At 40.5% G+C, this 26246-nt stretch overlaps 1 protein-coding gene across 2 annotated transcripts in view; it reads right to left on the reverse strand.

Annotated features, from left to right (window-relative positions):
* Positions 1-12569: 12569 nt before the first annotated feature.
* VGLL4 (vestigial like family member 4) overlaps positions 12570-26246 on the reverse strand; it is an 89579-nt gene continuing 75902 nt past the window's right edge. For both annotated transcript variants that reach the window (XM_009287055.1, XM_009287054.1), the window contains exons 3-5: positions 20863-21085; positions 17314-17434; positions 12570-15418 (exon numbers count right to left, since the gene is read on the reverse strand). In XM_009287055.1, the coding sequence (XP_009285330.1) occupies positions 15150-15418; positions 17314-17434; positions 20863-21085 (613 nt within the window). In that variant the 3' untranslated portion in view covers positions 12570-15149. The remainder of the gene's footprint in view (positions 15419-17313; positions 17435-20862; positions 21086-26246) is intronic.

The raw sequence follows: 26246 nt of genomic DNA on the forward strand, positions 1-26246 counted from the left end.
CTGAGCATTAATTTTCCATATTATTTTGGAAGTAATGTAAACAAAAGAAATGTGTTTTCATACTACTGGGCAGTCTTAATGGATCTCCCTCGCTGCTTTCCATAGTGTGTATTTGCACCACGGGAGACTCTTGGTAGATTTCAGTGTTCCCTTTCCTGCAGCTGATACTTTTCCATGATAATGCTATATAAATACAGGGTTGAAATGGGAGGAGCTGGAGTAAAGTTTGCTGCTTTGCAGAGTGTCTGCAGAGCAGGCAGGAGCAGTGGTTGCAGCAGGTAGGCATGGTCTGGGGACGGGCAGCTGCTGCATCTGCATTTCTTTCTCGGACAAAACCCCCAGTGATGTCACTGCAGGAGCTGGCCCTGAAACTGTTGTTACAAGTAATGTCAGGAATTCTTGTCATCAAAGGGATGTGACAAGTTGGATGTCTGTCTAGGTCATTTATTCACGTGTTCGTGGACAGGGTATAAAAGTGTTGCACTTATTTATTACTGTCATGAGCAAAGGATCGCTGTTCTTTTGTTTAAATAGTAGCAGTTTGGGGACTCTATAGACATTAGTGCAGAAGAGACTTTAGATACGTCCTTTAGTTGTGCTTTAATTGTATGGGTTCTCACTGAGCAGGCAGTGCCGTTGTGGTTGCACTTTAAAGGAAAACTCAAAGAAAGTCCATGTATTCAGGGAGGTGGTATCAGTGACTACCATAGGTAATGGTCTTTCTTCCAATTATGGCAATCCATGTCAAACTTTGGCACTATTAAGAACCATGTATTTAAAGTTATTTTTCAGATGACACACTAAACCAAAGTTCTAAAAAAAGTTCTATATCTCTTTTTGTTTTCTTTTTAATAGTTGGGGGTTTTTTTAATTTATTTTACCTTACCTTCCTAAAGTTGCTGTTCAGCTTCCTCTGGATCCTTCATTTTCTAAATGACCTTTGTGCAGGGGTCATGCGTGCTTTTAATGAAAAACTCTTCACTGAAGTTCCAGCCGATGGCTATTAGAGCAATAGGTGTGTATTGTTACTGGTACTAAGTTGGGAATGCTTTGAGACGATAGATGGTGTAAATGTAATAACATTACAATTATTTGGTCACACAGACAAAAGGCAATTTTTCCCTAATTAAAATGTTTACTATTATATCTCTTGCATGCAATTAGACAGTATTTATGATTTTCTCTAGGGCAGGGCAGTAGTTAGGAATGAGTGAGCTATACATATTCTGCCCCATGAGGCCTGCAGGGCAGCAGCTGATGTATAGTACGTAGCTAGGTCATTCTCACCAACTGCCTGATACGCTTATGTGACTAGTGCTCTCAGAAAATCCCAGGGTAAGACATTTCATTTACTTGCTAACTGTAGTTTGTTGAATAGGCATTCAGTAGTGTTTAGCAGTCAAACTTTACAAAGGTAGGATAGGCTTCTTTGTAACCACTCGCTCTGATTTGCAAGGGAGAAACAGGGAGCAAGTCAACTGGTGTGTGTACAGCGGTTCCCTGTTGCTGGAAATATTCTAGTTTCATTTCCAACAATGATAGTATCCGTTACTTAATTTAGCTTCCTGTTGTTAGTATTTGGAAATGTCATTAAGAGATTCTGATAGATAGCGTCAAGATATCCAATGCTTAAAAATCAGCTAGGAACACAGAATAACAATGTACCTGTTGATCTGAGATACTGGAAGAGGATGGAAAAGAATGTGATTTAAATGTCACTTGAGTGTCAGGAGGTCAGAATGTGACCAAATTACTGGTTTTAAGTTATTTTGTTGCTATAATAGTAGGTGATTTTGGCTTCAGAAATCTTCTAAGCCAACATGTTTTGTTCCAGCTTTCACAGTTTGGATAATTAATAATGATTAATTATAGTGATTTTTTTAAAAACACTTCTTATTTAAAGCAACTTTGTCCTCTCCATAATAGTCATAGACATGGGAAGATGGACTGAGGCAGAACACATGGGCTGTACCACAGACCTCCAGTGAAGCCAAAGAAAGTCACATCATCTCTGCCTCCCATCCGTTGTCTGAGCTTTGTTTGGTAGAATCTCTTTTGCTGAGCAAGTGCCTAGTACAGCAAGACCAATCTTGATTGAGTCAGCTGGGCAACAGAATAGTACAAGTATTACAGATGATACAGGTATCTCTCATCTCTAACATTGTCTATTAATGCCTTTTAATTTAATCAATTTGGACAAGGAGTTCAGAAGTGGTTAGTGAAATTCATTTGCCTCAATTTTTGGATGCCCAACGTTGGATGCTCTAAGCCCGATGGTGTCTTAAACTGGGTTTCGGAATTCTAAAAGGAGTCTGATTTCAAATGTAAAGACAATCTTACATTAAGCATGTATTTCAAAAACTTCATGTGTGTAAAAGAGGATTAAATAAATCTGTTGTTAACTTTTAAATGCTTGCTGTTTCAGTTTTGCTCTTTCTTGCATGTTTGTACTGGAAAATATGCTTACCAGGGTGAGCATTAGGTTTTATGTAACAAATCAGCTAAAATAGTGAGGAGTCACAAAAGAGCTTTGTTATTCTTGTGGAAAAGAAATACAGAAAAGGAAAAAGTTAGTTGAGTGCACTTTTTTAAAATGAGTTTCTGGTTTTGAGGCTTGTGTTGGTTGTTACCAGTCTGACTGCTAGAAGCTTAACTGTTTTACAGTAAGTGCATGCTACTCCCAAAGGGGTTCAAATCTGCATTAAGCTTAGGTTGTTAGCGTAGTTGGAAATCAGGGTCATATAACTTAGCAATCCAGTCTGAGAGTGGCTAGAAATAACATCGGTTCTGTTCTCCAAGGCCTGCACTGCCTTTTAAAGTTTCTGTCCCCTAGAATTAAAGGTTTGGATTCATTTGCAAAAGGAAGGTGTGCATTGACTTTGGTAATGGAACAGAAGAATTAAGAAGCAAGAATAGATCTCAAAACGGAGATCCAGGGTAAGAATTGGACTTGGGCTTTTTCATCTTCTTTCTTAACAAACATTTCTTGATTAGTTCTGACCATATATTATAAATGTACTCCAGAGGAGAGAAAAAACTTTTTTTGTCCGTTTCCTGAGTGAAATACAGAGAACTGTTCATGCACCAAGTACAAGGTGTAAGTAAGTTGCCATGACCTGTAATTTGTTGGACTATATGGTGGTGTTAGTGACATTTTTGTGTTTCACTAAACTTTCAGAGTGTAGTCATTGGCTGTTTTCCTCAGTTAAACTTTTCACAAATAAAGTACAAAATAAATCTAGCCTCGTATGTACAATCACTTGCCTTAAAAAACAGCAAAGAAACTTCAGTTATGGGAGAAGAGCAAATAAACTGAAATCCTTTGAAATCATTGCCCACTGCCCCAAATCTCTGTTGTAATGGAGCTCCAGTAATTCTTTTGTCCTACCGTGCTAGTGTTTTCTATTCCTCTCCTGTTTCCATTCTAGATGGGAGATACAAAGGGGTAGAAGAACAGCAGAAGTGCCAGAAGAAGAGGAACCTGGAAGAGAGCCGGGAAAGGCAGCTATGAAGAGATTGGCTTCCTGTTTGAGGCTTTAGGAGCAATGGATCAAGGATGCCCCAGGGAGCTTTCCCATCAGAGGTATTGCCATTGGCTTTGAGTAGCTTACATTCCTCCTAAGAGCTTCAGTTCATTTCCTTGGCTATTGACAGGTCCCTTTTTCTGGTCAGGGCCTGTCTGTCTATGGGAAGCTCTCCTGAGGCTTAGTATCAATTTTCTTCTATTTTGGGGCTTCCTCTTGGGTTGCTCTAGATACAAGGTTTCAAAGGATCACAGGGAGTAGCCAGCCAGCTTTCTGCTTCTCCTTTTCACTCTGTTGCAGAAATTAAGTGCTACTTCTCTTTTGTCACCCAACTTTGCTAGCGCTCTCAGGAAGGAGAGGAACATTCTGAATTTGTACCTACAGAGGAATTAGACCAATATACTTGCTTAAACAGACTTCTCACCCACAAGCAAAAAAAAAATATATCTGGAAGCTTCATGATGGGATCCTGTACCTTAATGAACATTCCCTATGCTCCCTAAACACCATCCTATGTGGAAGTTCTTGAAGTGTTTTGGTTTGAGGTTATAGTGTAGCTAATTCCCACATCAGGGCTGCAAAGCTAAGCAATGGAGGTTTCCTGAGGAGAGAATCTTTACTTTTCATCAGTCTGACTAGTTGGGTAGATTATAGCTTTCTCAACTCTCAAGATGTTGATGCTGGTCTCCCAACACTGGGTTTTTTGGTTTGTGTTCCTTCAATTCCCAAGAATCTGTTTTCTTTTTTCTTTAATTTAAAAATGAACACATCTGTTTTGTGGCTGTGTAGAAAGACTTGAAAATGTGAAGCTAAATGGCTCAAGAACAGAATTAATTCCAAATGTAATTATTTATAATAACCTGATTTTAATTTTGCTTCTGAAAAATTCAAGTGAAATATTTAATGTAAGTTATAACCAAGCAAGAAAGCTTTCTAGTCACTGGAACACTTTGATATTGTTCTGTTCGTTGTGCCTTGGTATCTGCGCAGGACAAACAGCCAACAAATCAGTTGAGATTTGTGCAAGTAATATAAAAGCAACGGTCTGTATCCTTAGCAGTGTAAAGAAGTCCTGAAGTCCAAATCCTGTTGATTCTGTAGTAGCAAGATCACATGTTTGGCAGCTATGATGCTTTATTTCCTCTGTATACCAGCATTCGATGTTGCATTCTGGGCAGCTAATCAAATTGGATACACTTACAGTTTTCTTTCTGTTGAGCTCTGGAAATCAGCATTCTGAGTATAGATTTCTATGCTATTAATAGCTCAAGGGAAGAACTTAATTTAGAAAAAGTCAGTTCAAAGAACTATCTGTACAGTTGCAGATTTTGGAGCCTTGGGCAGATTTTACTTTCGTAGACACTGGCAAGTTACTCTAGTTCTATGCCAGCCACCAGGCACTCTATGCCCAGTTGCTACAGTTTCGCACAGCCACAAGGGTGGTGTGAAGAGGCTCTAGCGCTCCACCTGAGTGCTGCGCATTTTGTGCGGGGGGAGAAAAGGGAAGCGGCAGGTAGAAGACACGAAGGAGGAAGGCAGCGGCTTGATGTTTGGGCTAGATTTAGCTGTGCTGGTAAAATTAACACTTCTCTTAGGGAAAAGTGCATATGATTTGCTCTGGGAGTATGTCACCGAAGGACAGAATGGAGAGAAGATGGGATCTGTCATGGGGCAACTGTTAAAAGGAGCAAACTTTTCGTGTAAATAGGAGAATATTGCTTCTTGCCTTCATTAGCTTCTCTTTCTTTAACGATGTATTATGGGTGGATCTGCTATTGACTTTAATCCTCAACCTTTGCCCAGGCATTTTTCACATTTCCTGTGAGAATTGGTAGGACCAAAACTGCATCCAGAGTTCAGCTATAACAGGGCAGAGCAGGAGGAGAATCTCACACTCCTCTTTCCTGTATTTCCAAGCAGAAATGGTTTATTTGTTGGATTAATCACTTAAGTTACAGATATGTCAGCAAAGTCACCATTTGATTTATTACTGCTGATTTTGCATCATGCTGAAAGGTCATAGCTTGACTAACATTACAGACTGCATTTGTAAGCCTGGCAACAACAAAAGCATTATTTTTTGTTGTGAGGAAATCTGTTCTTGCCATGAAAATCTTTAAAACAAGAGCCCTAAAATCCTACCATGTTCTGTGTGGTGGTGGCTTTGCAGGACTTGGGTTTTTCTTCATTTCCCCACCTGAAAACTGAACATTTGAGCTAATGACATCACATTGTATAGAATAGGGAAGCTGAAGACTAAATTAGCAAAGGTGTGAAATGACAGAGGAGTGGTTCAAAACAAAGATCTCCGAAATAGTACATTTTAGACAACATCTATAGTGCAGTCTTTAAAAGTTGAAGTGCATTTTACATTTATATGGTTGATCATTCTGAACCCTGTTCTTAGCCTATATTCAGACAGCCACGTCTTTATTACAATAAAGAAAATGTCTTGCGTGCTCTTACACGTTATTTTCCTCTCGACTAGCTAATGCTGCTTTCCTGATATATAATCAAGGCTTTCTCAAAGCAAAAGGTAAATTATGTACATATGTATGCCTGCATTTCAGGGGACAAAATGAGAATATTGCTTACTTTTGAAGAAATAGGTTTACTGGTTTCAGTTGTTACTTTACTAAATTGGCCCTGCAGGTTAAGAAATGACTTCTTTTAATCTTGATTTTCCAATTCCTAGGGGAGGTATGAGAACCGCTGGGAAGGAGAGACTTACAGACAAGTGACAAAAGGTTACCATTAAGATAAAAAAGACCTTCACAACAGAGGATGACTTTTCTTTATTTTTAGCAACTCTGAATAATAAGAAATGATCATCATCATCAATTAGATACCTGCTCCCGTTAGTTTCTTTCCAGCATTTTCATTGGAAGGGGAAGTCATATTGGTGGCAGGAGGTTTTCACCCGGGGTCTTTTTCTTGCCTCTCTGAATCATGTCCTAGTTTGGAATCATTTCTGAAAGCAGCTTGCTTGCTTCAGATTGTTCACACTGGGAAGAGATCGCTGGTGAAGCTGGCTGGCACCCTCCGGGCGTCCCGGGAGGGAGCGGGGGGTTTCCTCCTGCACGTAGGAAACGTGTTCCTCAGAGGTGGCCTCTTCACGGGCAGCCACGGCTCTACCGAGGGAATTACCTGAGAGCAATGGGAGCTGCGGTGGTCTCGGCTGCGAGGCGGGAAGCCAAAGTGATACCGATGACTGCTTGTATGGCAGGAGCGTTCAAGAGGCAAGGCCTAATTTAAAGTTTTCTTAACTCTCTGCGGTTCTGTTACTTTGGTTTTGTTTTCAAAATAGATGTGTTTATATCAGTATATAAACCAGAACAACAAGCTCTAGCAGCCAGAACAACATCAGTAACAATTAATGCCATGAGAAAATGTTTGATGAATAAAAATAACATCGAGTTAAATAAAGGTGTGTCAGTGAAAGTAAGCGAAAAGGACTTTGCTGCTGCTGTAAACCCCATAACAATGCTGTATTACCTGTGGTACTATTTGAATACATGCATTTTCTTCTGAAGAAGTTAATAGATTTACTGTAGCCTTAGCAGGAGCCCAAGAACTTATCACTTGGAAGGAAAAGGAAAAGGAAAAGGAAAAGCCCTTGCTTTAATCTGTAAGTATTGTTAGTTCTTTCCATTTTCATCCCCACTTCCCCCTCAAAAAAAAAAATGTTTAGGATACTACAGTGGATCAGTGAAGAGCAAAGGTTTTAGGCTGAGAACTTTTTTTTTTTTAAATTAGTTGAAGCTTTTTTTTTTGAAAGCAAAAAGATCCTGTATTTTTTATACTTTGTTTTAACTAACTAGAACTAATATAATCGCAGTGGTATATTGTGTATATTTTAACACACAAGCCACACATCATTAATACAGCTAGACCACATTATTTTAATATTTCAGGAAGCAGGAGATTTGAGCTTTGTATTTTCCTGGATTAAAAAAGTAACGTTGATTCCACCATGAATAGCAGGACGCTATCAGAAGTATGCTGCGTGCACAGTATTTGCCCAAACTGAGTAAACAGTTTTAAGATAAGCAGCTTTTTGACTATTAAGCATAGCAGGCATGTGGCTGACACAGCTTCATGTTGACAGATGCCTTTGTGTCTGTCTTTGTGATGGAGAGAAGACAGATGTTCTCCTTGGCATTTAAGAAAGTTGCTGCTTAGCAAAATAAAATGTAAAGTTAGAATGAACAGTGCAACAGTGAACAGTGTTACTGGCTAGCCTACAAGCAAAAAAAGATGGAAACGGTCTCATGTCAATGTAATGAAGTGTGTTCTGACTGGAAGTCAGTAACTGCTTTCTCGTTATTTAAAAGTAGCCTATAGAAAAAGAAATTCTGTTTTTTCCAACTCGGTTAAAATATAAGCATGTCAAGCTGAATGTCCATGTATGACTAATCCCATGCCAACCATTCTTAACAGAGAGGCATGTCAATCGGGTATAAATGCTTAAGTGATACAGCAATTAGCAGCTCTAAAACCCGCTAAGTTAATGCATTGTTGTCTGATGAATTGGGCTCCTGATTGTGTCACAAAGGAAAATATGAGAATTGCCTATTTAATGTTCCTTAGGGATGCTGTTGTCAGATGAGGACGGAGGCTGCCTTCAGCATGACATTGTCCACTTCTAGCACCAGAGGAAGGAGCAGCATAGGAGGAGCTTGTACTGGGAATAGTCTGGCATTCTGGCACCGGTCCCACTGTGTCTCTCTTCAGGGTGGGTATATCGGTCTCATTCAAACGGGGGGTGTATCTGGAGAGCTGCTGCTCTTGTTTCTCTTTGAGGCGAGTGTTGTCCATGTTAAGCATAAACCAGGTATGGAGACTTTAACGATAGTCTCAGTGGAGCATCTGGTTCCCTTCATGAATGCTACCACGCTGCTCCAGCGAGAGCTGTCTCTTTTAAGTCAGTATTTACTAGTGTGGAAGTTCCTCAGGAGAGGGAAAATCCCGTGAGTGAAGTTCAGGAGTATTGAGCGTGTCAGCAAAGAGACCAAGTGCTTTGTCCAAGGCGGTGATGCTTCCCTGTCTCGGCCCCGGGCGTGTGTGCAGAGTGGCCTTGCAGAGGGGTCCCACTCGCACACTAGCAGAGTAGTTTGTGCTCTGCTCTGCTCTCTGGAACGTGCCTTTGTATATTTGTGGTTTTCTGTAAATGTGATGCTCAGATTTGCCAAGCAGAATTAAGCAGGAAAATTTGAAACTTTTCTGCAAATAAAAAGCAAACCTGATGCCAAGCTCACCAGTTAGTGTAAACATGGACGAACACAGAGGAAGCACATCACCTGATTAGAATATTTTGCAGAACACTGAAGACTTAGGAATTCAAACTGTAGTTTTGAACTAAAAGCTCCAGAGCTCCGTGGAAGATTCCTAGGTGCTGCAAGGTGCTCCTCCTACCGTTTGTATATCAGATAAAATGTACCAGGACCAGATTTGTCCTTGGAGTTTTAATTAAAAATAAAGTTTAGTTTATTGTCTTGCAGTTTAACCACTGTTTTTGCAATGGCTGTTCTACACTGGACTTATAGTCTTTGTCTGCAGCTTGCTTTCAGCCAGTGCTGAGGCTGCTATTAAGACACCTGAGTTTGCTGTAAACTCAGAGAAAGTCTGAAATTAGAGAATTGGAGAAAGAAGTGGTGTCTGTGGCTTTAGATCAAGGATGAAATGACTTGCTTTCCCCTTGCCTTTTCTACAGAAATGACTGGGTAGTGACAGCGTCTCCCTGGGACAATGGTTGGGCAGGATTAGGCTTGAATGCACTTGGGAAGCTACAATCAATCAAGAAGGTTCTAAGACTGAAGGTTGAGCACCAGCGGGAAGGCCACGTACTGAAGTGGCTACATTCCGGGTTTTGCCATACATGCAGAGGTAAGTAGCATCTGCCCAGGTCTGCTGGTCTCTTTCAAGGCTTGTGCCCTGCTGATGGAGGGAAAAAAACCCGTATGTGTATTAAATGTCACTCTTGGTGAGAAGTGCTGCCTCCGTGAGCCTCCCAGCACCTCTCTTGGGTGTAAAAGCCATGTAAAACCTCTCTTCCGCAGGAGGTGAACATACTCCCAAGACAGAGCGTGCGCTCTGAGGCGCTCTCCCTCATGCACCTCTGGAGACACGTAGTGCTGTTGCCTTGTGTGCTGCGTCAGGAAAGCACCAAGGGAAAATAGGAGCTTTGTCTGAAGCACAGGGCAGCTGCTGTGGCGCTATATGTAACTGCAGTTTAAAAATAAGCGATTAAAGTATCTATCGTCTTGGCTGTCTTATACCCAAGAAATGCACTTGAGATAGCTGTTCCACAGAGAGGGGCAGAATGTTCCCATTAAAGGTTAAAAAATTAGTTATTAAATTGGTATATTTTCTGTCATGGGCCCTTCAGGGATAAAGTGTGCTTCAACACACAACATAATCCAGCTGTGTAATAACTGTCTGCTAAGGGAAGCGAGCTGGAGACACCCTTCAGACGCTGTGTGTAACGTACTTGGACCTGTATCCATGCCAGATGTACATCAGAAAGATGCAGACTGGTTTCTTATTTCGCTGTTCCTCAAGAAGGATCTAAAGATAGTGGTGAATGTTCCCCTCAGCCAAGCTCAAGTGTGCCAACTGTGGTGAGTAGAGCTCTTACACAAATAATATTTAAAATACTTCTGATGTGTTTTGCCAGGATATCACGTTAAGCGCCATGACATACTGGCACGGTGTGTGGATTCTGGAGAAGTCTTCGTTCACACAGCCATTGTGGATCACCTCTTTTGTAATGTAAGTAAGTAGTGAGTACAGTGTAAGCAGCGAGTTCTCCTAACTCTGCTGTTGCACAAAGGCTTCTGAACAAGGCTGAAAGACAATTTTACATCTTTTCTCTGTTGACTGATTTGGCCTCCTAGGAACAGCTGGATTTGTTCCCACCCCCAGCAGTCCCCTGCACCCCTCTGGGAGCGTTCAGCCCAGCTGCGGTGACAGTTCAGCTGCTGCTTGTGAAGCAGCTTCTGAACTGCGGCAGTTACAGCTCCAATCTCTGATGGTGAACTGGTTACAATTTTGAGTTTTGTGCATGTGCCAGTTTTAAAGTCTAACAGTTCAGTTACACAGTGTAGTAGTGTAGCTGCTTCATGAGCAGCTGCAGTAGTTCCCTGCTGAGTTCTCTGCAGCAGTGGCAGGAACCTCTACAGCCATCTGACTTCAATATGCCTGCATTCAGCACAGACCCTGGCGGGATCAAGACTGAGCTTGGTACTGTCTAGAAACTCCCTTTGCTGTGTCGCGGGTTTGTCGTTTTAAAGGAAATAAACATTGCGCTAGGTCCCCTCAGCCCTCCTGGGTAAGCACAGTCTGCCGGCTAGGTTCAGCGCTCATTTACCAGCGACACCGTTAGTGCAGGTTTAGCGGGTAAGCAGACATACCGCCTATGTACCTACACACGGTTATATACTCCTGTTGTACCGCTGTTGTGTCAAACTATCACTGTCTATCGATCTAGCCTCCACACAGATTTGTCGGTGAAGTTCATTTTCACAACTAAAGCAGAAACTGTATTCAGGAGAGGGCACTCACTGAACTATGCAGGAAGACCCGAACTCAATCCCTACTATATTTGTGATGTCAGGTCTGTTTTCTAAAATTAAAATTCTGGTTTGAATTAACTTAGCAAAAATAACGTGTGTGGGGGGTGAAATTACAAACGCATAGCTGGAAGTTGCCTTTAATTTAGCTCACAGAAAAAGATAAGCCATTACAAATAGTATAGCACTTAATAGTATGAAATGTGTGTGTACGATCACGTTTTTCTAGGCCATGGCACTACCCTTTTGTGCACAATTACTGCTTGCCGCTAACGAGAAAAACCACATGGTAGGAAAAAAATTACTGTATTTTTCCTTTTACCATGTAGAAATAGAACACTCTGTAAGTTACTGACCTGCAAGATAGCAATGCTGCTGGTCCTGTTTCATGTAGTCCCCAAAATGTTGATGTAGGGATGACTTTTTCCTAAAAGGAAACCAGCTCCCTTCAGAAAGCAGACTGAGAGGCGTGTGAGGCTTGTTGTAGTTGGCCTCCCTCCCAAAAGCTCTTAAAGCATGTATTTAGGCTTCTTTCCACGGGTATTTAGAGAGGGATGTTTTTCAGATGTGTTAAACTAATCATTCTTGATGTGTTCTCATGGAATCTCCCACACCCCAAAATAGCCTTTACTTCAACAGTGTCCACGCGTGTCATGCCTACTTTGTTTCTGAAACCAGTTAGGCACTTCTAATACAACAGTAACTCGTGTCTCGTTATATTTAGGGGTTCCTTTTTTAATTTTGGAGACACCTCTACTACAGTCAGAGTTGAAGTTCCTCCGAAGGCTCTTGCCTGGTTCACCGAACCTTCTCAGCATCAGGTAATTAGAACACTTGTTTTTGAGGATTAACCGTCTCCAGTCAAATGAATGAATGAGCTTCTATTGAAATGCTGCTCGCCCAAAACACAAGGGCATGGCTGGCGACATTTGAGATACGGCTGGGGGGGTGGGGGAGTAATTTCTGTTCTCTAGATAAAACTTGAAGAAGTTGAGGGACAAAACAAAATGAAGGTAAGTTAAGATACTAGTCTTCCTAAACAAACGGTACAGAAATGCTCGACTGGCCAATATTTTCCAAAACGGTAACGGAGCTACATTAGGAAAAGGAACAGCTGCTTCAGCCCTGTACGGAGAGCAACACTGGGCTCACAGACCTGATCAGTGAGCCTGCTGCCAGCGTGTGCTCAGCGGCCAGGGATGTCCTCCTAAAGCCGGGGCTATTTCTGCCCAGCTCTGCTGTGGCAGCAACAGGTTCCCTTTGTAGTTGTAAAGACTGTTTCTTGTAGGAAAAAAACCCAACAGACCATTGCTACGCCAGCCCCTTCGATGGGGTCACAGTCCTAAAGGACTGGGTTTCCTCAGAAGGAAAACATGGCACGAACAGCAGTTTGTTTCTGCTTCCAGCTCGTGAAGTACAGAAACCAGCTTCCTCTCTTAGCGACCAATACAGAAGAGTATGTACACACCTGTGATTTAAGAGCACTTTATTGTTCTTTAAGGCTACTTTTAAGTACAAAAAAAAAAAGATGGCCTGCCAAACCTTTTTTTTTCCCAGGTGAAACAAGGCCACAAAAGAATGGTATATTACAGATTTACAAACACAGAGAGAATCTTTCAAACTGAACTGTAGATAACCTGGCTCTGTGAAGAAACTTCACCACGTCTCACGAGGGTGAGTTCAGTTTAGTTTCCTTCCACCTCCCCCCAACCCTTTGGCTTTCGTGACATTATTGTGTCTAATATATGTTTTACTGGACATATCACATTAAATCTTTATTGCCCTCAAATCCATTTACCTATCTCAGATAAGTAAACGTAACCTTGTAAAACAGCTATTATTGAAAATATTAGCTTTAAAAACATTATCTTATTTGTGTTTACAAAGAAATATAGGAGTCACATTTTCCACAGAGTCCATCTACAGTATTAGTATTTTACTGTTACAATGCTCAGTAGCCTGTAGCAATAACAAACTAGTGGCTATTAATGCTAATGCAGTGTTCTCATAGAATAACTGTGTTCCTGCACTTTTACTGTATTACAGACAAATCTACAACAAAAAAAAAGATCAACTTTTTTCTCCAAACAAAAAAAATGAATGATTACAATAAAGGAAAGGGAAAAATTAAATAGCTACATATCATTAACAAATTAATTGTTCCTCAAAAAATACCTACAAATTTCTCTGTACATTCTTTACGCACAGCGTAACGATGGTCTTAAAGTTACCTATATAAAAAAGTGTTCTTTTAACAATCTTCCTACAGAGAGTAGGGTACTGAATGCCAAAGCAAGTAAGCGTTGACTACCCAGTAAGATGGTAGTGAAATGTCTAAAACTGGGGGCCTAGGTGGTTTTTTTTGTCGTTTTTTTTTAAATTTTTTTAAAGAAAATTGAGCAGCCACCTTCTCAACAAGAGTAAGAGCCAATCTCCCGATCTCTTTCTACCCTGCACCTTTTCCAAATTAAATAGCTTAACTTTAAAAAAAAAAAACAAACACATAAAATAAAAGCCACAATGGACCCAATACTGTAACATAGTCCATAATACATCACGTGTAGTTCATCTTCCAACTAGTTCTAACTTTCTACACTGAACCAATCATTTCAGGTAACCCAGTATAAAAAAAAGCCCTAGTTGCAACTGTACTGGGAAGATGGAATGTATGGGGGAGAGTAGTTACACTTAACAAGAAGAAGAGAAGCTCTTAGTACTAGCACAGCTGTGGTTTTATGCCCGCCTCTATTGCCTAATTTCTAGTTAGTAGCTATTAATATAGCAAACGGTAATAAATGCAGTAATACCTGTATAAAGTTTTCTAATGGAGGAATGTATGCTGCAACTTGGCATAGGTTTATGAATAAGCTTAAAAAAATTAAAGATCATATTTCACAAACTGTAACAATCTGTTGTCCAGCCAAGATACGTAACGGTAGCAGTTTCTGCAGCTAGTTAAAGGTGGATTACACAGACTTAGTTTTAGGAAGCAAATTCCTGTTAAGCAGACAGTGCTGCAGACAGAAACAATTACTCAGTCATGCGCAAAGCTATAGCATCCTGTACCACGCATCATATATCTCTAAACTGCGTCACTTGAGGCCTGTCCTGAGGCTGTCCTCTTTTGCTGGCTGCTACTAAAGTGAATATCAAATACAAATATCATAGAGTACAACTGTACCAGCAGTAAGTATATCTAGGATTGTTACTGACAAAAATAAACTAATTCTGAAGAAAAGCTAATAAGTATTATGATTCTTACTGTCTATACATTAATAGATACCAGCTATTTTTCATAAAACATGCATCGTTAAGCACTATTGAACCCTCCAACCTCAGCTCTATTCTAACAAACTGCAGTGTTTAGGAAAAAATGCCCGTGTTCTGTAAATTATGCAGTCCAGTTGCAAGCACTAAGCACCTGAAATCTAAAGAGAGAAAGACCTATAACCTGTATGAGACTTCCCCTTCCAAAGCTGTTTTGCTTTAAGAAAAATCAAACTGATAGAAATGTCATCCTTAAACCCTTTTTTCAGCAGTTTGCCCTCAAAATATTAGCATCTTCCAGAAAGTTGCTATGCAACTTCAGTCCTCCTCCAATAGTGCAAATCATACATGACAGTTCTTTTCAAGTATATACATACAAAATTACTTCACAAAAGGAAAAAAAAAAGGGGGGGGGGGGGGGGGGGGGGCAATGTAAGCAAACCAGACAAATTCTAGTCTCAAGAAGCTAATAAAAGCAAAAAGCATTTGGGTCAACCAACTAAGTGTAATGGCTTTTGTGGATTAGCGTGCATTATTTTTTTTTAAGGGGCAGCAGATTTGCATCAGAGGTTTCTTTGGTAATTGAGGCAGGAAAAAAGGATGCTACATCGTATGAATCTTTATGAAATAGTTCCTGCTATCATCTTTAAGGGCACCCTTTTACAAATAAAAAGTGAGTACACAAAAACATGTGTTGAAAACTAATCTCCCCTCCCCCAACACTATTTTAAGCACTGTTCAAAGCTCAGTCAAACCATGCAAATTCACAAACGTAACGGTCCTCTCTTCATGAGACCACCGAGGGCGAGTGATTATGATTGACCATATGAGAGGAAGGGGAAGACTGGCTGCGCCGTGAAGCAGACTCGGGACTGCTAGAGACTCCGTCCTTCGCAGCTTTAATCTGAAGCCATGTATCCCCGAGTGCTTTGGCAAAGTGGTCGTCAACTGATCCTGTGATGGACACAGAGTTTGCCACTGGCTCAGGCTCCTTGTAATTCTTGCCAAGGCTTCGGCGGAAGTGCTCTTCCACCACTGGGTCACAGGCAGTGGTAGCTGGATGGGGAAAGGAGGCAGAAGATGCATTATTTCAGCGCAGAATCCTGGCACCAAGTACTGGATTCAGAACCCGTATTTTCTCCCATTTTCCTATCACCGCAGCATAAAGCAAGACTTGTTACAGCGTTACAGAACTGGTAGTGAATGGGGTGGGGAAAAAGATGGAAGGACTTAAAATGACAAAAAAAAAAGGAATAAATGGAGTTAGTTTTGCATTTCTGTGACCTGCACCATGCCAGGTAAGCATTTTATATATAATTATAGTTCTCCCTCAGGCTAGTAACAGCTACAGCTCTGACTCTGTGGAAACCCTCTCCCAAAACAATCACACAGAACTTACATTGAGGCTTAAATAGAGTTAAAGATGGAAACAGTTCTTTAAAATCAGCTCCCAAGCCTGCTGATACCAGTCAGATGTGAGGAGACCCCATCCTAAATTACAGCACGCCAAAAGCTGATTTCAGGGTTTCATCTTACTTGACGTGCTTGTGCTAGGAGCCAGTCAGAAAACTAAATGAATCATTACCTCTGCATTAGGTACTACAAGCATTAAAATGGTGTACTACTATTACAAGAGGAACAAAGAACCTTAAAAATCAGGTTTTGAATGATAATAGTAATAATTCCTCAGACTAAATATGAGAGTTGCAGTTTTACAATTTAGAAACAAAATCTGTGTCTCTAAATGAGATTTATCTTTCAAAAATCCTTAAAGCTGTCAAGATCCGTGCCATTGTCCTTCATGCTACAGCAAGACTTGATTGATCCTAAAATAAATGTGTCGCGCACAAAGACCTCTTCAAGTGACAAGAGACAAATATTTCCTGAAAACATTAACAACTATTCCAAAGCCCATGTAAATACAGCTGGGGGCTCAAAGAAGCAGCTCTCCTTAGACAAGTAACAGCAGTTTTCTAGAAAACTTCCAACATCCTAGATCTCTAACTACTGACTTCTCTAATTGTGTAATATATCCTCTCCAGGGTCTCACTTCAGCTTCTAATTCCAGCTTTCAACAATACATTGATCTTTTTTAAAATATATATATAATCATCATCATCATCTTACTATGGACTTTTAGGTTGCTACCTATGTCATACCGGTATTGTTACATCAACACATTCTGGTTGATGAAGCCTCACTGCCATGGCCTTTTGGAAATGCTGTGTGTTAAAGCTATGCATCAGCAGGTATATGACTTGAAATGAAAGGGCTGTGTTTCCCCCCGTCGCACAGTGAGAGAAAGTGAAGAGAAACAGCCCAAGGTTCCCCAGCAAGTACTGCATGAAACGATTTCATGCAAAGTACTAATTGCACAGAAGGTAGAAAGCTAAAGCTCCCTGCTTGGGTTGCTATAGCAACCGCCCTCCTCCAAAGCTTTTTGTGTTCTCCATGAGAGAAAGGTGAGGGTATGTGCTTTGGAAGAGTATTTGTATCTGCAGGAAAAGATTTTCGTGACTGCAGCTGAATCATAAAAGTCTACTGACTACTGAAAGGCTGGGGGAACTACAGCTCCTAAAATAAGAGCATGGTTGGATCTGCTGGCCCTGCCTGCTGTTTGTCAGTTAGACTAAAATAAACATAATGACTTATTTGTCTGTGTGGGGTGTTTGTTTTTTTAAAGCAGCTTTTCAAAACAAGAAAAAAGAACACCTCTCTCCCCCTAAGTTTGAACTGGTGCTTTCTACCACAGCATAGGATTGACGGTTAGAAAGACTGCCGAGGGGACCTGTGCTAGCATGTCTCTGCGTAGACAGGATACAAAGAGGTGTTTATTGTTTCACCTCCTTTTATTCCTGTTAATACATCAGTGCCTACACAGTTACGGTTAGCGAGACGATTTTGTTCTCCAATTCTAATCAGGCAGTTAAGAGTGTGGACATGTAACTTACTGCTAGAGGGTCTTCTGTAGGCAGGCATTGCTGAACCGCAGCCGCTGTGAGCGATGGGGCAATGAGAGAGGTTACAGTTCCGGTTGTTCGCGGAAGCACAGGTGATTACGGATGGACGGTTCTAACATGGAAGAAAAAGGAAAACCGTCACTCGCTCCGGCAATCGGCCAAAGCCATATTAGCAGCAGTTCACTGCGTAATCACTTGAGATGTACACTGAACTGAATCCCAGCAGTGAAATAACCCATAAACTATCCAATTCAATAAAGCGTATTAAAACCCAAAATATTCGGCTATTACGTCGTCTGATTTAATAAAAAAAGCCACATTGCATTTCCATAATGGTTCTTAGTTATTTAAGTGGCAAGCAGCCATATAGAAAAAGGGCGGTATAAAAGCAAATCATTAAAAGCACTGAAGTGATTTTACAGTGACTGTTTCAACTTCACAGGCATTACATATGCAGAACTAAATGTCAACACATTAAGTATTGGTTTCATTCTATGTCCACGTATCCTCGTGATTCCAGGACTCAGAAGGGCCTTACAAATTTTGCAGGTATTTGTCTTCCTAGTGTTAATCAAGTTTTAGTGTTATCATTTTTCATTCAGCAGTTAAGTTCTCCTAGCCTAATTCTGTATTTTGTACTTCAGCCACAAAACAGTAAGATGTAAAACACGAAGAGCTCCTGCGCGAGACTTGACCGCAAGTACTTTCCTGTTGTAATTAATTTGCCTTTCCAGCACTACTTAATAAACATCATCCTTTTTCATTCTCAACACATGCAAATTCCCCAAAATGTCTAGTCACATAATCTTAATTCTGCAATGTATACTTTGTACAAAGTATAAAAATAAAACTCTTCTTATAGTTGTCTACTATGCAAATGTGACATTGAAACAAGGCCTTAGGACAAGAAATGTCCCAGTTTCTCCAGGTGGCTGAAGGGAAATAACACAGGTATTGAACTAGTTTTGCTTTGCATCTTTGTTATGTTTTATGACGCAAGGAAGAGTCCATTTTGCTATACTCAATGCAAGTTAATTGTTAAGGGTCCAAAAGATTAACAGAATTGATGTAGTTAACACAGTTTTAATTTCTTGTCCATTGTACAAATCTGTGCAGCAACCCACAAAAATCACTACTTTCCCTACCACCGTACAAAGTCAACGAGGAAGGGAAGAGTTTTCATTGTTCAGTGGTACTTTAGTCTAGACAGAGTAAGAGCAAGACCGAAGTAAAAGAGATGAGCTTTCAAGGGGAGGTTTAACACTATTTGTCTAGACACAACGGGAATGATGCTATTTACATCTTCTTTACTTTCTTTACTTTGCTGTCAGCACAGTTAAGAAAAAAAGTGAATAATTTCATTTTTTCTGTAAGCAGTTCACATGTGGAAGTATTTATTTTCTTTTTTATAGGGGCCAAGATTTTGAGCATCTGTGAAGCGGTTTTTGAGAAGTGTATACATGCTTATCGTTTCAGAAGAGTATTTTAGACATGCAAGAGGTGGGAAGTAGAGAGAGGCAATAAAAGAGCTTGTCTCAAGAATGCATGTACCAACACCACAAAGGATCTGAGAGGCAGGATAAGGCATCTTACAGAATCCCCTGGTATGGTTCTGCGTGTACAGCTGCACTGAGCAGACTATACACATTTATATGAAAATATTGAGATAAGCTGAGAATTTAGTAACAGTGACTATAGAAGCTGACTAACCCCACGCTGCCTAAAAGAAGAAGGTATTTTTCTCCCACTTCTTTATTAGGAAAAAAGTAAGATGAAATCCCATTCAACATGTTAAGTTAAAAAAAAACAAAACAAAACAACAAATCATTAAACTAGGATTTCTTATTTTCAAGACACGTTTTTCTTTGTATGATTCCTACTCTGTGCTCTTAGCAAGGTCTTACCTCAACATCCTATTTTTCCAAGAAAACAGATTGTAATCTAGCTCAAAACATCAAAGATAACGAGAGAGAGAGGAATCTGGTAATGGGCAACAGGAATCGGCCCAAGTCAAACACACCAAAATAGAAGAGTGTCAGTGGTGTTAGCTGCTAAGCTGAGAGGTGACGGTAATACCATCAAAGGGCACCAGTGTCGTCAGTGGAAGCCTGTCCCTTCCTCCTCTGTCATCACTGAACGCCGAGAGCAAAGAAGAGCTGTTCTGCACGGAACAATAACTCTGCAATCTGCGTGCCAAATGATGCAAGATATCAGCAACACTAGCGTAAAGCTAGGCATTTTGGCATAGCAAAATGCAAAAGACTAGCGTATGTAGCCAGCCACCGTGAAAATCTACACAGCAGATGTAAAGTATACGGCTCCAGTGAAAAGCAGCTTTCATAAATTGCATATGAAAAAGCCCGACCTCTGAAAGATCATCCACTCAAAGTGTTTACCCTCTGCAGGGCATCACGGTAGGGGAGGAAGGAAGGAAGGAAGGACGGACGGAAGAGCTTGGGTACACTTTAATTTCTCAACACTAACAGCTCATCACAACTCAATTATCTTGCTTTGTCTCTCCACTTGTGAGAGGGATAAAGACGAGTCTGACCTAGAAGAAAACTTACTGTATAAACTGCATAGAGATGGCTCATCGTCAGCAGTTCTGAAGGAAAACGAATACAATGTACAAGACGGCAAGCCAAAAACCCAACAACCAGGCAAAAACAAAACAAAACAAAGAAAACCACTCCAGCATATGGAAATAAACTATAAAATAATCAAAAATCATTACTTCGTTTTAGGGAAAGTCATTATGAAATAGTGATACAACACTGCCCTGAACAACGCAATGATTCAGCAGTTCTGAAGGAAAACAAATACAATGTACAAGACGGCAAGCCAAAAACCCAACAACCAGGCAAAAACAAAACAAAACAAAGAAAACCACTCCAGCATATGGAAATAAACTATAAAATAATCAAAAATCATTACTTCGTTTTAGGGAAAGTCATTATGAAATAGTGATACAACACTGCCCTGAACAACGCAATGAATGCTTTTGGCTGGCTAAAACAACTAAGGTCATTCCAGCTTCTTTCACCTGGGAAATTCAGTGCAAAATTCTCCTTTATGCCCTTTCTGTCTTGCACCTCTTCTTCAGCAGTCCCGGCGGGAGAGAGCTGGGACAGAGGGGAGGGAAGCACGCACTGATTGCCAAGAGGAGCACAGATGAACACCCTCTTTACCTGTGAACTGCATCAGTTATTGCCTAGCAGGTACTGGAGCTTCGCTCAGCCACAGACTTTGCATTCCCAAATAGAACACATGCATTCACAAGCTTAGCAAAGCATCAGAAAAAGCAGGAAGGCCAAGAATTCTGTGACAGATACATTTAAACATCAGCAATTTATTCAGATTAAACACAATGAGCTGTGACGTTCATTGTGCATTTTTAAAATACATTTTGCCTAAAGAGAAGTATCGCCTACCTATTGTAACTCACAATACGTTCTGCTTACATCTGGGAAGTCCTCATTGTGTCTACCGCAAGGATTCCTACAACCACCCAGAGTTTCTTGTCAACCTAGAAGCCAGTACCTGCTGCCGTTCCACAGAAGTCAGTGTAGGTGTGATGCCAACTGTTCGGGTTGCATCCATGCTGTTTTTGGTCAGTGCTAGAGGTTGATCCATGGTCAAGCTTGGGATTGAGGCATACATGTGATTGGCATGAAGGCTCATTGTGGGGGCAGCAGCCCGCTCTATTGGGCTGCGACTCCTTTCTCTGTGCTCCTTCCGATAATCTCCATTGGCAGTCTTGTTTCTAATACATGAAAGAGAAAAAAGTCAAAGGCCTTACTATTGTTACAAGCTATAATGAGACATGCAACATTAAATCCCTTTAAGAAACACGAGGCAATGCATTTTGCTTTGTGAGGAGGGGTATAGAATCCCTCAGTGAGGTATCCCTGGTCTATCCAGCCACCTCCCTGCAAAGATAAGCCAATGATTTACATTTGCAAGCTGTGGCAACCAACATTTTTTTTCAGCCTAGAATTTCTTCAGTTACTTATCTAAATGCACCGAGTTAAAGTAACGACTGATCATGTTTTGTTAAGATCAGACACCTCCTCATTTAACATACTGTTAATCCCACTCTGTCTCCTAACACTGCAATATTCACTAAGCATTGCTGAAGCCCAAGAAAAGTTTATTTTACTCAGAAGACAAGCGTTGATACCAGCAAAATGCAGTGAGTCAAGGCAGGAAGCAAAATTTTCAGAGCAGAAAATGAAGGAAAAGCAAACTACACTGCACTTATCCCAGAATCGTTTAATTACAACTGTTCTCTAAAAGAGTAATTTCAAACTACTACTGGACAGTAAATGTCAGGCTAATGATGTGAGTACATCTACTATCATTCACTGCAATTCAAATAACACTGATTTTGTACTTAAGTATGAGATAGTTCAGTTTCCATACAGCAATATAATTGTCATTAAAGGCAAACCAGTGAATCAAAGGATAGGTATTTCCTTCATACTGGTGAAGGCAGTCGTTCATAACCACTTACCTAGGTAAGCAGTGTTGGCAGTCTGGAACATACCAGTATTGTAAGAGTTAACACACTGCAATACCTAGTGCCTCAGTGTGAAATAGCAAGCTCGGTCTATCTTTCACATAAGAAAGAGCCGAGGAAGAAGCTGATCTGTGGAAAATACATTCCATCTTCAGAAGATTCTTGAAGTTATACTGAGGTGTCCTACATGTCCTGTGTATAAGTGGGTAAAATCCATTTACAAGGGGTTTTCCCCCACTTTTTAAGCATATCATAGCAAATTGATATGCAGGAGCAATCTTTAAAAATGATCTGATCAATACTGGGCAGAGACAGAAAAGGAATAGAAAAATGTTTTCTGTAATACTAGAAATTAAGATGTACAAATAGTATTCAGTATTGAAAGAAGTTAGAACTCCAAGAAGCTACTGCCTATTTCAGCATCTGAGAAAGTCTCTCGAAAAGGATTGCTAACAGCTGAGGGGAAAAAAAAAGCCCTGCCAACAGAGGAAAATAAGGAACCCCAAAGCTTACCAACAAAAATGCTACAGAAAAACCTCGCAGGTTTGTATAAATGAAGAAATTATGTAGATTAATCTAATGGTTACTTGTTGGTTTACATTAGTTAAAAACAGACAATAATATTACTCTGTCTTGAAGTTGATTTCTCCCTATCATCTAAAATCAAAACAGCACTGGTGTTCACATTCACCCTCCAACACCACGCCACTACCTCCCACTGTTCACTTTTCAGCACGGCAGGCTCGCCCAGCACCCCTAACCCGGCGTGGCCACGCAGCCCTGCTGGCAGCCTCAGGGAGAAGCTAAAACCCCAGTACAGGGTGCGGGGATGCTCTGCCGTAACCCTGCCCGGGAGTCAGGGGTGGTTGCCGTGTTGCACGGCATTTGTTTAAGTGCCTTTTGAGACCGTGTAGGCTTTTAGCCTCAACAGCATCCTGTGGCAATGGATTCCACAGTTTAAACTACATGCTTTGTCAAGTTCCTTTTCTTCACGGGCTCTTTTTGCTTCTTCTTTAACCTAAAATCTAATGGCTTGGTCTGCTATTGCCCTAATTCTTCTATTGGGAGAGAGAGAAAGCCATCGCTCCCTGCTTATCATCTTCATGCCACTCCCGAGTTCATCTCTCCGTTCAGCAACCTTTTTTCTCCAGGGAACTGCTTTCTTCAAATAAAAACCCTTCCCGTAACTTTGTCATCCTTGTGGCCCCTCTCATGTAAGAGCTAGAAAAGCTGTAATCTTTCTTGAGATGAGGGTGCAGATCTCTGCTGTATTCGGGAACAGGACCCTTTGCTGAACTCCTCATGAGTCTTCAGTGCTATTCTTCAGCCTGCTCGAGAGTCACTTGGTTGTGTAAGTTAGAAAACTGCTATTGCTGCCTGAATCAAAACTCATTTATCGTGATACAAGCTAGGGTTAATACGGTACCAGGCAACCAGTGACTTGAGAACCTCAGGACACAGCTTATTCTCTACGCCAAATTCCCCTGACATGCTTAGGAGGGAACAGCCAACAGAGTAACAATACAATTTGTAACCCTTCGGATCCCCCCGCCTATCGCTTCTCCCTTTTAACTAATTACAAATTAGTAGTTGCGGATTAGCAGAATCAACCATAAAATCTAACCTTTAAGGTTTCACAGCTGGTGCTCAAGATGTTCTCTGAAAATCATGTGTTTCTGGAATCCTCCTTTATAGGCCAGATTTAGACACAATAAAGCAGCACACAAACCACCAGGAAATACGTTCTCACAGTGCTACATTTCCATCTTTTGCCAGCTTTGGTACCATTTCAATTCACAAGACTACTTTGCAGTATCAGCATTCAGAAGAAAGAAGTTTAGAATTGCATTGCTCTGAGCTAATGACTGATGCAAATGTGTGACTTAATGGCAGCACGACAGGCTCTATATTTAAAGTACAGTAGCCTCATCTTGAATTACAGTACCGAAACAGCTACTGAACGCAACAACTAATCCTTCACCACCCCTTAGGAAGCAAGTATGGAACTTCATAAATAGTATGCCTTTGCAGGCTGTTTTTGTACCTGGACAACAGCCATTAGATACCCTCGGAAATAATACGTGAAAAGACATTGCTAAAATCATTGTTCAAGTGATAAAGGCAATGCTGTGTGGAGACGGCTCATTCATCTTGCTGCAATGCAGTATCTTTGGTGGCTGCAAGCCAAAATCTTACTTCTCAACTAAATATTGTCTGGTCTACTACAGTTTAAATAACCATTTGGAGGCGGCAAAACGACATCCAGCTCCAGTACATTCCTACTTTTCACTGCCTCAAAGGGAAAAAATAATCCCTGTTCAGAATGATTATATTCTGTTTTAATAAGCACAAGCTGATTTTCAAAGAAAAAACTTTGTTTTCTCCACCAAAAATACTTGTAAAATGAAATAAAAAATGTAGCTACACCAGTTGTTTGGGTTTTTTTTCTTAGAACTGGGATTTCAACAACTTAGTGCTGCATTTATTGGGGGGGGAGGGGCAGCTCTCAAGCAACCAGCGATGAACAAACCTACTGAAATTCCCAAGCAAAAGAGATTTTCCATTTTACACAATAGCACCTATTTCACTCATCCTCGCTTTAAACGAAAAGTCACAGCAAAATAAATAATGACCTTTTCTGCAAAGATTTTTGGAAGACGGGACCAAGAAACTGGGAAATAGGATCAGTCTGACGTCAGGAAGCACAGCACAGTAGGCAGACCTTCCCTAAAGATACCTAAAATTATTGAGTTATCTCAGTAATCTCAGCAGACCACACCCTAGCCCTTTCTGCCAGCAAGTAATTCCCTCTTCCTAAATTAGAACAACTCCTCTTCCGGGCAGGGAACTGTTTATGCTCAACTCCTCAAAAATCCTCTCCTCATCTACCCTCAACTATATAGTCTTAGCAAAAAAACGAAAAATACCTGAAGCTTCTACTTCCACATCAGGTATTATTTTTTCTGAGCCCAGCTGAAAATTTTACAGCACTGTGTAGAAGAGTAACATGATAGCTCTGCCCTTGTGAAAATATACCAGCACTTCTGAGTCCCTCCTATTTAAATATAAATAGCAAATCCTACAGACATCTGACTCCACTTGTATAACAATTGTACATAAAATTATTTATAGAGTATTCATCAATTTCATATTACTAAATAATTTAGTTTAAAATGTAACTTTAAAAATAATTTTCTATTAGAAACTGAAAGTTTCTTACAATTTATTATCATTATTATTGAGAGAAGTAATTCTTGTTTCGATATTAGATGCTTTGTCTGAAGGGGCAATCAAAATTGCGTATGTTTGAAGATAACTCTATTTCACTAAAGTGAATTAGCTTAAAAATTCCACACGCAGTGAACAAGTAGAGAGATGCATCTCTTAGTTCAAACGTAAGGGCAGAAAATTACAAGGAAGGATTTCTGACCATGTTTGAAAAATAATTTAAAAATATATACCACAAATAAATCCAGCTGCCCAAACAGCTTTACCATTCCCCAACTCCCACTTTGACTAAAAATCAGCATATGTAACTCTGGACTCCATCTTCAGTGGTGAACGTGCCAGTGCATCTCCACTGGCTGAAAAAATAGCTGGCAATTAATATCGGTGAGAACCTGAGCAAACATCAGGCAGTGGGACGCTATTACATCAGCCATACCCATCACCCTTACTCCCCTTCTAACAGAGGTATTCATGCTACTTGGAGGTTTATTTTAGCAAAATTATACACGATTCCAACCTTAAATTCATTGCTCCAACACTTGAAAAACAGACATTGTTTTCCATGTTTCTCCCCAATGAATCATAACCGAGGCTCCAGCACTTACCAAGCATCATGTGCTCAGATGGATGTCATACCAAAACCACACACATCCTGACTGTTAGCTGAAAGTCTGCTTCAGTTTGGTTCTAAATAATGTTTGTTAATTGAAAGCAATGTTTCAGTCCTCCTCAGGAACCAGTTCAAAGGTAGCTAAAATGCATTGTTCTTAGTATTTTTTTTGTTGTACAACCTTTAAATGCGGCTGTTCTGTTCGCTGGCACAGAGTGGCAGTAATTCACACTCATCCTACAGGAACAGACTAACTCTGCCAGCTGCTTAAGGAAAAGGAAAAAAAAAAAAATCCTACAGGAGACTAACTCTGCCAGCTGCTTAAGGAAAAAAAAAAAGAGGCCCACCGAAGGGGACAGTGTTGCTTGCACTCACTTCTCACTTGCAGATCCTTAAGGAACAGATGCCAAAAGTATTACTGTACCTCCAAGTGAAGAAATCACAGACGTTTCACACTCCCGTTGGCAGAAATAGAGCTCTAACTCGAAATGGTTGTACTGTAGGAGCGCATTTCACTTGCAGAAAGAACAAGTATTCACTTGCAGTGCTTTTTAATTCTCATGTAAG

Source organism: Aptenodytes forsteri, unplaced genomic scaffold (genome assembly GCF_000699145.1).
Source record: "Aptenodytes forsteri isolate BGI_AS27 unplaced genomic scaffold, ASM69914v1 Scaffold105, whole genome shotgun sequence".
In the NCBI taxonomy this organism is placed as follows: Eukaryota; Metazoa; Chordata; class Aves; order Sphenisciformes; family Spheniscidae; genus Aptenodytes; species Aptenodytes forsteri.